Raw genomic sequence first — 13,561 nt, forward strand, 5'->3', positions numbered from 1 at the left:
CTTGGGAAGCGGTTTCTCCATCTTACTGGAGTTTGTTTTTCCGACTAGGCCTTTCAAATAACTTGATTTAGATCTTACCGTTTGTTTACTGTAATTGCTACTCAAATACTGACTTTTTCCTACGTGGGTTTCTATTTCTGAAATTTCAGTGTTCAGCTTTTTAGTTGCTCCTCAATTGGTAATGCTTCTGAGGCAATGGCTGTTAAATTGTTTTTCCCAAGGCAGCTTAAAAAATAGAGGTGAAATGGGAAAAAATAATATATATTTTTTTCATAGTTTGAAGTCATTCTAAATGAATAAGGGTTTAGAGACATCTATAAAATCTGTATGTAAGAAGCCAACCTTGTCCATCATTTATGGATTTGATGAATACATATACAATAAAGGGGTATCCCCATCATATATACTGATGGGATATTGCTAGCATTTCTCATCACTTTATGATCAGTGGTGGTCTTACCTCTGGGACCCCACAAATGTATAGAAATTAAAAAGAATGTACACTCATGACATTGAAAATAAGGTAACGGGGGGTTTTTAAGTGAAGTTCTGAAAAACATTTATAAATTTAGAGGCTGCACTGCTTATGTATAACATGCAAGTAAAGGATTATTTTTGCCTGAAAAAAAGGGCTTTTATTTTTTATCTTTGCTTTATTTAAGACCTGATAATATTAACAAAAATAACAGCATGAACATCATCTTTTCTCCTCTCTGAAGGCCCGACAACCTCTAGCACCACCTTCAAATGACTGATCATCAGGGGGTGGCGCTGGTGTTACAGCCTCTAGCACCACCCTAAACTAAATAATCTTCTATCACCACTCCCTGCTGATGAGTTGTTTTAGGACGATGCGAGGAGCAGTGCGTGACACCAGCACCATCCCCGATGATGATGGTTCATTTCAGAGTGGTGTTAGAGGCAGTGGGGCGTCATTGGTGCCACGCACTGCTTCTAGCACCACCCCCTACTGACGTCTTTCACAGAAGCAATAGCGGAGAGAGGAGTAGCATGCTGGTGCTGCACTAACCTTTCTCACAACATCCATCACCCAGAATCCAGGATGTGTTCAAAGAGGGCGGCGTTGCAAAAAACTAGTAAGTAAGGGCAGCACTGCTCCCTAGTGATGTCTGTCCCAGTAGGGGTGATGGACGCTGCGAGGAGTGAGTGCAGCCCCAGCCTCCTGTGACTTTGATCAAATGGCAATTGCAGATGTCGCAGAATATGGGTGCCACAGCCAGATATCTAATTGCTGAAGATTTTCAGTATTGGTTTCACTTGTAATAAGTAATTGATGTACTTAGCCCCTGCTAAAGAAAGGCAGGATTTATGACTGTGAAATGTGGATATATAGATGTTGTTTTTCTGTCTGCATTTTTCAACTTTGTAGAAATGGAGCAAATGGGTACATTTATTTTCTTCCTGCCAGAGTTATATATATGTATATATGTATGTATGTATAATGTATTCATAACTTGTGTGTAGGAAAAGAAGAAGAATTATGCGAGTTAAAGGAACTTCCTTCAGAGGCATTAGCAAGAAGTAGAGAACTTACTTATCAATGGCTTCATACACAATGCGGAGACAGAAATACAAATAATTCTGCATCATCCAGATGGTAATTATCTTCTTATTGTACAAGTGATTTGCTAATACAGAACAGTGCCTCATACCATACATACGCATTTGCTATCTAAATTTATGTTGGTGGCTGTTCACACACAGCCACCGCCCCCTGTTCCATAGGCATTATTACTTAAGCACCACCTGCCTGAGCATGTTCTGCCTTTATCCATGGCTGCTGGTCTGACACTGTGAGGGCCAGTCCTGACATTGTGCTGGTGTGTGTGGCTTCGCTGCACATGCTGGCACCTGGGCTGCCTTTATTTGAAGTTGTCAGTCCTTGCAGCATGGGAGCGGTTCAGACATGTCTCAGGTATGTGGTGTTTTTATATGGTCCTGCTCATTATATGAGACCGTATGCTACGATAGTAATTTATAATATAGAGTAGGGACCCTCCTATAGAGATTTCCCGTGACATGGCAGAGAGGCTCAAATCATTGATCAATCGTTTGCAAAAAATCTCATTGAATTATTACAGTATTAATGAATTTGTGAATATTACACTTTTTATTGTTGCATGCCATTCATAGGCAGTGCTGGCTCCCCCCTCAACCATACATATACAGTATGGAGAGAAGGAAATCAGGCCATGTTCACACCATCTCCTTTGACATATTTCTCGCCCATTATAAACTATGCATACCATTTCCTCTGCTGTAGAAACAATAAACCGTGTAGTTGTACTGAAACAACATGTGCATTTCAGCTTACCAATGGATGCCAGTAATGTAAGCTCCATGTTCAACCTCATTGTGACACTATTCACTTCTTATGTACTAGCCGTGAGGCCTGGGCAGTCAAGAGGTCTGTGGTCATATACCAAGAGACCTCATCATAAAAAAAAGGATGAGAAAATGGTGTAGTCCGGTCACCTCCGAGGTCAAAATTCCACTAAGTTTAGCGAATAAAGACAAATGGGCTGGGCAAATGGGTAGTCAAAAGCAAGATACATGGTCATTGTAAACAATAGATCAGATTCGAAAACTGGGCTGTTACCATACTGACAGCCCAGCACACCCCATATCCTATAGGGCGGCTGAGCTGTCACTCACAGAATCCATAGGACAGTGTGAGTGGTGGAATCATGATACTCATTACTAGCAAGGAGTGAATCTGTTAAAATACAGATTTGACAGTTTGATCAAATTTGACTAGGAAATTTGCATCAAAATTCCTTAGATGCAAATCAAATGTGCCTAGTTATGTTCTGGGGTCTCTTCAAACCCCAGAGCTTAACAGACATAGGGTGAAGAAAATACTCATTCGGCCACTCACCTGTTCCCCTGCCCCATCCTCCATCTGGTTCAGAGTGCATATGGTAGAAGAGGCCATTGCGTAGGATAAAGCAATAAAAAGACAGAGGGATCTGCATAATGAACCTGTTGGTGGTTGCAGTGGCTGGATAGGTGAGTAGCAAGATGAGGGTTTTTTTTGGGGGGGCTTCACTTTTTTCTTGACTTTGGACACCATCTTCCCGAATTTGCATGATGTGAATCAAAAACAATTCTGCTTCAGGAGAATCCATTTTATTGTAACATTTGAGGCAAATTAAAGGGAAACTATCAGCTTCCCCAGGCCAACCAAACCTATACCTAAAATCAGTGGGACAATTAGTCTGGGGAAAACAATACCCCAATGACTAGTCACCCACTAACTAGCAAATCGCAACCACAGGTATAAATCTGATTTTAATAAAAATTAGAAATCAATAAACCACTAAAAAAGTTTAGGAAGGGCGTAAAGGGATCAATAATCACATAATGGTGCTTTGGGGGACCTGGGGAAGATGACAGGTTCCCTTTTAAAGTCTCCTCGAATTGATTTGCACATCTCTTCTCAGTACAACTACTAGAAATGCTACATTGAATTAATGCAATGGTTTAATAAAGTATTACAAATACATATTGCTCTAATTTATGCATTACCCCATCTAGTCATGTGCTCCATGTCTACAGCTTGGATTTTTTATGCAAGTTCCCACAAATCATGTGTAGACCACAAGTCTATGTTCCTCCCAAAACCTGTGAGTGCTAGATATGCAGATATAGAAATTTGCCATCTAAAATTCCATCCCTTTTCTGGCCCCCTGGTGTAGGATCAAATCTATAGTGTGAATCATTCTATGTCCTTTTATTACAGTAAGCGTTTCTTGCCTGAATTAAACCACGACGTTCTGAATGGAAGACGTGTCCAGCTTGTGGTAAGATATTATCCTGTATATTTCCCTTAGGGATTATTATCTGATTCTATCTCAACCGCTAAATATTCTGAATAAATGCTCTGAATACATTTACATACAGTAAACGGCCATGTGCGAAACACGCCACAAAGCCGACTGATAGTACTGAGTGTAGATGGCAAACCAGAAATAATAGATGTGTAATTGCATCAAGGTGTTGGTTAATACGCTGTGTACATTACTGGTGACCCTGGCATGGTTTACATCAAGAACCAGAACGCTGAGGTCTAATTTGCATGCTGATTATTCATGCCTCCCTTATTATTGTTAGATATTAAATTCTGTTTTGGCTCAAGATTATATTATTAGTTTATTTTTTAATTTCTTTTCTACGTTTCTGATAATGTTTATGGAAAAGTAAAAATCTATTAACTGCACACGTGTCTATGGGCAAGGGTTAACAGCTGGCCCGCAGCTTTGCTTTTTAAAAAAAAAATTAAATAATGCAAAACAATCATAGATTTCTCCCATTGCAAAGTAATGCAGGCAGAATAATCAGTGCAACCAGTCAATGACTTCTCTCATTATCACACTAGTTCTGGAGGATGAAAGGAAGAATTTGGAACCAGCAATGACCGGTCCTGTGTTTTGGTTGCTGGTATGATTTTTACACTTTAAATAATAAGCACTGCAACTGCATTTTTTTCTCACAACTTTCACTTTTAGAGTAATACTCCTCTAAGCAAAGAAGCTGATGATTTAGACCTGATGTCTATGAAATCTGGCAGTTCAGCATCTCAAAACAGAGAAGAAAAAGTGAAAACTCAAAGTTCTGTGACATCTAGTAAGTAATATAATTAAAGGGATATTTCCTTCTACAATATTAGCAAATATCTCCAAATAGAAATGTAGTATAGTTCTGCTGATTAGTAATGTCACTTACATCATGTGCAGGGCATTGCAGCTTAGGTAACCCTGCATACTGCAATGCCCTGCACATGAGGTAAGAGATATTACTAATTAGGAGAACTATACTACATCCCTAATTGGAGCTATTGGCTATTATTATTATTATTATTATTAAACATATTACATATTGGGATAGGATCTTGAACATGGGAATAACTATTTAAGCATTTGAAAATCTGATGGCCTTATATTAACATCTTAAATACCGCGGGCAATAATTTTACATCCTAACGGTCATAGTGTTAATCTCTCGGAGGAGATCGGCGCACATCTCAGCTGATTTTTATATGTGTGCCTGCCAGCCACGAGCGGAATCGCGTTCCCCTCATACCTTTTTAATTCTTAAATGACGCTGTGAATATGTGACAACGCCATTATAATAGCGATCGCGCTATAACTTTACTTACAGGCCGATACCAGAAGTGGCGTGACATGATCACGTGGATCCGGTGGTTGTCATGGTAGCACAGGGTCATGTGATGACTCCTGTGATCACATGATTAAGGTCCTATAAACAAACAACCAAGTACTGGCTGTTAGAAGAGGTGATCATTTCTCCCATAAAATGGCGCAAAATGTACGCCACTTTTTTTACTTTTTTCAGACAAACTTCTGATTGTTGTTTAACCCCTTAGATAAAAATAAACCTATTCATGTTTGGTGTCTATGAACTCGCACCAACCTCAGCCATCACACTGACACATCAATTGTACCATATATGGAACACTGTGAATAAAATATCTCAAAAACAATAGGGCAATCACACTTTTTTTGCGTTTTTTTGTTTTCGCATTTGGAATTTTGTGGCTGTTTTCCAGTACACTGTATGGTAAAACTCATGGTTTCTTTAAAAGTACAGCTCGTTCTGCAAAAAATGAGCCCTTACATGACCATATTGACTGAAAATGTTACGTCTCTTGGAAGAAGAATGGGGATAAAAAATGGAAAACACAAATTTGGCCGGTCGTGAAAGGGTTAAAGAGTTCTTCTGACATGAGGTGAAATTGCACAGTGTCTTGACAATGCCAGACTTTGTAAAGATGCATCATTTTTTTATAAGGGGATGACAATTGTCATTTATCAATTTATTAATTCTGTTCCATGAGGGCATTCTATAAAAATACTTAAGAATCATTATTTCGCATTATTACCGAAAACCAACATGTCAGAAGATCTGCACTGCAAATGCAAGTTGTAGATTGCAGTAAAAATTTCTATCATTGATGCAAATGATTATAGCACAGGCTAAAAATTAGCTGCCTTAGGCTATGTGTGCACGCTGCGGATTTACTGCGGACTTTACTGCGGATTTGCTGCAGAAAATCTGTCTTACATTGCTGCAGTCATTCCCCAGCAAAACCTATGGGTATAAAAAAAATGCTGTGCGCACACTGCGTTATTTTATACCTGCGGATTTACCACGGATTTTCCGCTACGGAATTAGGCCATGTGCGCCCTAGAAATTGACATTTTTCAAGGAAAATCCAGACCCTCTTAAAGAATCCCACACCTGCGGTAAAAAAAAGCACCAAAACTGCAACGAAATCCGCATGCGGTTTAGTGCGGAATTACCGTGGCAAAAACCACAGGTACCTGCAGAAAAGAAGTGACATGCACATTAATTCCACAGTGGAAATTCCATGGGTAAATTTGCAGGTATAAAAAAACGCAGTGTGCGCACAGCATTTTTTATACCCATAGGTTTCGCTAGGGAATGACTGCAGAAAGACACATTTTTTGCAGCAAATCCGTAGAAAAATCCGCGATAAATCCGCAGCGTGCACACAGAGCCTTAATGTGCATGTCATTTCTTTTCCGCAGGTATCTGCAGTTTTTGATTAGTGTTTAGATAATGGTAAAAATTCACTGGGACCAACTTGCGGAAAAACCGCAGCAAATCCGCACCAAACCGCAGCAAAACCGCATGTGGATCTCGTTGCGGTTTTGGTGCAGTTTTTTACCGCAGGTACGGGATTCTTTATGAAGGTTCGGATTTTCTTTAAGAAAAAGTCACTTTCTAGTGCACACATGGCCTTAGGGTTACCTCACATCTACGTATATAACACCGCTCAGATTCTCAGCCAGAAAAGTAGGCAAGTGAAATCCGTTTGGTATTCCATACAGCATGCGACTGCTTTACGAGTGTGCAATTTTTTTTTTCTTGCTTACCATACGTACGCAGTGTGTTTTTAACTTCATCTTTTACATACTATAATAACTTAATGTAATTTTAAGCTAGTTGTCATAATTAATACAGCAATCTTATCTAAAGATATAGATAGAAAGATATTAGATATATAATAGATAATAAATAGATAGAAATATAGAGAGAATATATGGATAGAATAGATCCCTCAGATATATAATTTTACAACCCCTACTACATATTATAAACTATTGGTGCCTTTCATGTGGCACTAAAGGGTGTTTGGGCTTCATTAAGTTAAAAAATAAATGTTTTTTTAAAAAAAAATGCTGTGGAATCCCCCCAATTTGTGATAATCAACAAAGGTAAAGCAGGTGGCTGGGGGCTGATATTATCAGGCAGGGAAGGCCCATAGCTATTGGGCCTTTACTATACTAAAAATAGCAGCCATCCCAAACTTGGAGCATCACTTTAGATGCACCAATTCTGGCACTTCATCTTGGCTCTTCTTGATTGCCCTGGAGCATTGGCAATTTGGGTGATGGTATTTTGGGTTGACGTCAGCTGTGAATTGTCCCAAAGCACAGCTGATATCAAGCCCTGGTGTTAGTAATCCAGAGTTATCTATCCAACACCCCCATTACTAACCCGTAAATAAAAATAAAAAATCACACAAATACTTTTTTGTAAAAAACACTGCCTGACTCTTTCCCTGGTTCACCAGTTTATTTAAAAAACAGACCGAGGCAGGTATGACGTAGTCCAGGGATTCCGACATAACTTGAAAAACATGAGAGAAGTAAAATCAAGGGACTTCCTTGTTAAACAATTTATTTGAAAGGAAGTACCCACTCAGGTCCAACGTAGTCCAGCGCTTTCAACAATGTTCCTCGATTCCGACAATCATAGGTTATGTATCGATCTGACACTCCATAGGCTTTGAGCAGCAGCCACTCCCAGCTCACGCTGCGCTCCAAGAAACCTGGCGACTGTGATGAGCTGTAATGTTACTGATGACATTGCTCATTCCAGAAGCCAGATGTCACAGAGCGCAGCGTGAGCCGGGAGTGACTGCTACTTAAATCTGTCTGTCTATCTAATATCATTCTATACTCTATCCATATATATATCTATATATATAATTGCCTTATTCTGTCTGTCTGTCTGTCTTGCTCCAAAATTGTGTCGTTACAGTGACATTGTGTCCTTACATTGAATTGGATTAACCGCTGGGCTCGGCCTGGCCCCGCCCCTCCACATGGATTGGCCGCTCGGCTCGGCCTGGCCCCGCCCCCTGCATGGATTAACTGTTTGGCCAGGCCCGCCCCCCGCACGCGATGCCCACTAGACCACGCCCCCGCACGCGATGCCCGCTAGGCCATGCCCCCCGCACGTGATGCCCGCTAGGCCACGCCCCGCACGCGATGCCCGCTAGACCACGCCCCCGCATGCAATGCCTGCTAGGCCACGCCCCCACACGCGATGTCCGCTAGGCCACGCCCCTGCACACGATGCTCGCTAGGCCACGCCCCTGCACACGATGCCCACTAGGCCACGCCCCCTCACACGATGCCCGCTAGGCCAGACCACCTCACACGATGCCCGCTAGGCCACGCCCCCCTCACACTATGCTCGCGAGGCCATGCCCCCTCACACTATGCCCGCTCGGCCACGCCCCGCACACGTTGGGCACCTGTACACCTCCCCCCAGGACAACTCCTCCCATTATACTCCTCTTTCCCCAGGACTTCTCCTCCCATTATACTCCTCCTATTATAATCCTCCTATTATACTCCTCTCTGAGGGGTTCGCAGCATGGGGGATGGAGCACGATGGGGAGTGCAGCATGGGGGATGGAGCACGATGGGGGGTGCAGCATGGGGGGTGGACCACGATGGGGGGTGCCCAGAATGGAGGAATGAAACACGATGGGGGGTGTGCAGCATGGGGGATGGAGCACGATGGGGGGTGCAGCATGAGGGATGGAGCACGATGGGGGGGCCCAGAATGGGGGGATGAAACACGATGGGGGGGTGCGCAGCATGGGGGATGGAGCACGATGGGGGGTGCGCAGCATGGGGGATGGAGCACGATGGGGGGTGCGCAGCATGGGGGATGAAGCACGATGGGGGGTACGCAGCATGGGGGATGGAGCATGATGGGGGGTGCAGCATGGGGGATGGAGCACGATGGGGGGTGCAGCATGGGTGGTGCAGCACGATGGGGGGTGCAGCATGGGGGCTGGACCACGTTGGGGGGTGCCCAGAATGGGGGGATGAAACATGATGGGGGGTGCGCAGCATGGGGGATGGAGAATGATGGGGGGTGCCCAGAATGGGGGGATGAAACATGATGGGGGGTGCGCAGCATGGGGGATGGAGCACGATGGGGGGTGCGCAGCATGGGGGATGGAGCACGATGGGGAGTGCAGCATGGGGGATGGAGCATGATTGGGGGTGCAGCATGGGGGATGGAGCACGATGGGGGATGCAGCATGGGGGGGTGGACCACGATGGGGGGTGCCCAGAATGTGGGGATGAAACACGATGGTGGGTGCGCAGCATGGGGGATGGAGCACGATGGGGGGGTGCACAGCATGGGGGATGGAGCACGATGGGGGTGCGCAGCATGGGGGATGGAGCACGATGGGAGGTGCGCAGCATGGGGGATGGAGCACGATGGGAGATGCGCGGCATGGGGGAAGGAGCACGATGGGGAGTGCAGCATGGGGGGTGGACCACGATGGGGGGTGCACACCTCCCCCCAAAACACACACACCGCCACACACGCACCGCACAACACACCACACACACACTGGGAACCACAAACACCGCCCTACACAGACACCCACACACACACAGACAATGCTGCACACACACAACACACAAACATCGCGGCACACACAAATATATGCACATACCGCGCAACACACACATTGCACAAAACATACCCCCCCAAAACACACTCACTCCACACACACACACCCACACAAACCGCGCAACACACACAGCACAACACACACACAACGCTACAGACACACAGCACTCCACAAACAACGCAACACACACAACGCAACACACAAACAACACCACTCTCATACCCCCCCACCCAGACAACACCCAGAACATTTACAGCGCCCTACACAAACACTGGCAACTACACACAACAACATCTATATATATAACAAAAATCATACATTAACTACACAATACGTAAATTCTAGAATACCCGATGCGTTAGAATCGGGCCACCTTCTAGTATATATATATATATATATATTTCTATAATTCTTTTATTTTTTTCCTTTGAGATGTGTGCGTAAATAATGGATGTTATATTGATGGTCTGTGTGCCGTCCGCTTTTTTTTTTTTCTCACATCCATTGAGTTGTATTAGCTTGTCTCAGCCAATATCCACCGTCATACGTATCATGCTGTGATTTTTTTTTCCTGGGCCCAATTACAGCTGAGGAAAAACTCGCAAATGAACACCCACTTATTGAAAAACATTGGGGTGATTTTTTTTCTCACCAGATATATACACAGATGTGAGTGAACCCTCATAGAAATTTTTGTCTAAACAAGCATTCCAAAGTATCCAAGCTAGTGTGTGGGACATCTAGCCTATTTTTAGTAAAGTATAATTTTGGTTGGACATCTCTTTAACCCCCTTAGATGGGACAATTATTCATTTTTTTACACCCCTTCTTCCAAGATCCATAACTTTATTTTTCCGTCAACATAGCCATAGGGCTTGTTTTTCGTTGGCCGAGTTGTACTGTTAAATTATACCATTAATTCTACCATACAGTGTACTGGAAAATGGGAAAAAAAATTCCAAGTGTGTTGAAATTGCAAAAAAAAAGTGCAATTCCACAATTGTTTTTTTTTCTCTACAATGATTGTTCAGGTCAGTACGAATATGCAGATACCATACATGTATACTTTTTATTTTAAGTAATGAAAAAAATAATCAACATTTGTAAAAAAAAGAAAAAAAAAATCTCTTGTCACCATTTTCTGAGAGCCATAATGTATTCATTTTACAGGCGTATTCTTTGCACCCTAAGCTGATGTGTTTACTTATATCATTTTGGGGTAAATACAGTGTTTAGATCCCCTATTATTGTCGTTAATTGCAATGTTACAGCTGCAAAAAAAACAAAACATAATTCTGGAGTTTAATTTTTTCTCTTGTTATGCTGTTAATAGATCGGATTAATTTAATTTTCTATTTCATAGATTGGACTTTTATGAACGCATCAATACCAAATATGTGTATTTTTTTATGTAGCAAAAGGGGAGGATTTGAACTTTTTTTGCCTAATTTTTTTATTTATTTATTTTTTTAATTATTCACTGCTAACTGTATTTAATAGTTCCTTTAGGGTACTTGAACCTGCGATTATCAGATCGCTTGTGCTATACATATACTGAAGCCCTGCTATGAATAGTTAAAATCATCATGTCCTATGAACGCCAAGCACGGGCCAGCCTTTACAGGAGAATAATTGTGCGTGTTTCAAAAGGCCAGCTAATAAAAAAGAGAATACGTTGCTTCCAGTCCTCAAGGCTCCCGTCCAGCTTGGACACTCGACTGGGTGCTGCAAATCTGTTTGCACCAACTCTTAGTTACAGTTTATTTTCCCATTAATAATGATAATTTTAAGTCCTTTATAGCAGTCATGCAGATTTATATGTGTAGATATTTTGTTTCTTTTATGGTCTTCTAAACCAGAGAGTTGTAGAAGGTGTGGTTCATAAGTGTAATGGTTTGTGACTGAATTCTGGGCCACAAGTTGTTCTCCAGTCTTCTTTCATCAGATTTCATGTCACAGCTGCATTTTCTTAACTCTGTGCAAGAATTTGTTGGAACTGGTGATTCACAGACAAAGATTTTCAATAAAATAAAAAAAAGCTCTAGCTAGAGCTTGCTAAAACTTCTGATCTGATATTACTGGGAATGCCAATGTTCTGTTCTTCATTCTCTAGTTTCCAAGTTCTATTTTCTTCTGCATTAAGTATAAGATTGTTGGGTGACTTATGTCACACCCTGCAATTTCTGGCCATGCCTCATAAATATCATTTATCTTCTGCACTCCTGTGGGTAGAAGCCTACATTCTATTTCGCTATATGTCTGAAACTCTAATCTGGATTAATATCAGCTACTGGAATTAATCAGCAGTGGTATCACAAACAACAATTCACCCATTGCCATGTTTTACAGTTATCTCTTTATTTGAATGTGTTACTATAATTGTGATTTTTTTTTTTTTTTTTGCTTTTGTTTTTTTGTTTTTTAGGCAGAAATATATTTGCACCAGAGAAAACTAATTCTGGACCTCAACGGAAGGAACGAATATCATTTCGAGACAATCCAGTTCAATTTAGTGGTGGCTGGGGAGGAGGAAAAAAGAAAGGAAAACCCAATAAATAGTTCAAATATTCAAAATATATGCTATCCTTTAATAAATCTAAATTTACAATGAATAAAACTTGGGAAACCCGAAAATGTCTGTGTAACATTTTCTTCTCTTGTGATATATGAAAATTCATATTATGTTTTAGCTCTTGTTTTAAATGCTTTTCCAATGAACTAATTTATTTAATAAAAAAAAAAAAGATTATATGCTATTGTGATAAATGTTCTGCATCACGTTATATAATTAACCTACCGCTAAATATTTAGAACATATAAATGAATGTGGATTTGTTTTGGTTCAGTCTTTATTATTTATCCCCTTCACCCCCAAGCCTGTTTTCACCTTCGTGACTAGGCCAATGTTTTAAATTGACACTTTTAGGTAATATCTCTGGAACGCTTTAATGAATTCCAGTGGTTTTGAGATTTTTTTTTTGATATGTTGTACTTCAAGTTAGTAGTACATTTAGGACAATTTTTTTTGTGTTTACTTGTGACAAAATTTTGAAAATCACGCAATTTTCAAAATGTTAATTTTTATGCCCTTAAACCAAAGTTATGTCACATAAAATTGTTATAAATAACATTTACCACATGTCTAGTTTACATCAGTGCAATTTTTGAAACATAAACTTTTAACCTAGCTTCCTAAGAAAATTAAGAAATTTATCAGCAATTTTTCTTTTTGCCTACAAAATTTACAGAACCATTTTTTTTAGGGACCCCATCACATTTAAAGTTACTTTGAGAGGCCTATGAGTGACAGAAAATGCTCTAAAACGACTCTATTCTAAAAACTGTACCCCTCAAACTACTCAAGACCACATCCAAGAAGTTTATTAACTTTTCAGGTGCTCCACAGAAATTAAAGTAATGTGAAAGGACAAAATGAAAATTTTACTTCAACCCCAAATTTTGCATTTTCACAAAGGTAACAGGAGAAAATGCATACCTCATATGTGGTAGAAGACTACTGTTTGGGGCGCAAACCAGGGCTTAGAAGGAGTGAGCACCTTGAACCCGCAGGTGCTTCACAGAATTTTATAATGTTGAGCCGTGAAATTGAAAAAATAAATTTTTACCACAAAAATGTTTCTTTAACCCAAATTTTTTTCATTTATAGAAAGGTGCCAGGACAAAGTGGACCTTACAGTTTGTTGTGCAATTACTCCTTAGTACAGCTATAACTCATATGTTGTAGAAAACTACTGTTTGGGTGAA

At 41.1% G+C, this 13,561-nt stretch overlaps 1 protein-coding gene across 1 annotated transcript in view; it reads left to right on the top strand.

Moving 5' to 3' along the window:
* Positions 1–12,423, top strand: part of LRRIQ1 (leucine rich repeats and IQ motif containing 1) — a 399,791-nt gene extending 387,368 nt beyond the window's left edge. Inside the window, exons 23-26 of the mRNA XM_075342423.1 lie at positions 1,486–1,618; positions 3,764–3,824; positions 4,530–4,647; positions 12,222–12,423. Coding sequence (XP_075198538.1) covers positions 1,486–1,618; positions 3,764–3,824; positions 4,530–4,647; positions 12,222–12,355 — 446 coding nt within the window. The 3' untranslated portion in view covers positions 12,356–12,423. The remainder of the gene's footprint in view (positions 1–1,485; positions 1,619–3,763; positions 3,825–4,529; positions 4,648–12,221) is intronic.
* The last annotated feature ends 1,138 nt before the right edge of the window (positions 12,424–13,561 follow it).

Source organism: Anomaloglossus baeobatrachus, chromosome 4 (assembly GCF_048569485.1).
Source record: "Anomaloglossus baeobatrachus isolate aAnoBae1 chromosome 4, aAnoBae1.hap1, whole genome shotgun sequence".
Lineage (NCBI taxonomy): Eukaryota > Metazoa > Chordata > Amphibia > Anura > Aromobatidae > Anomaloglossus > Anomaloglossus baeobatrachus.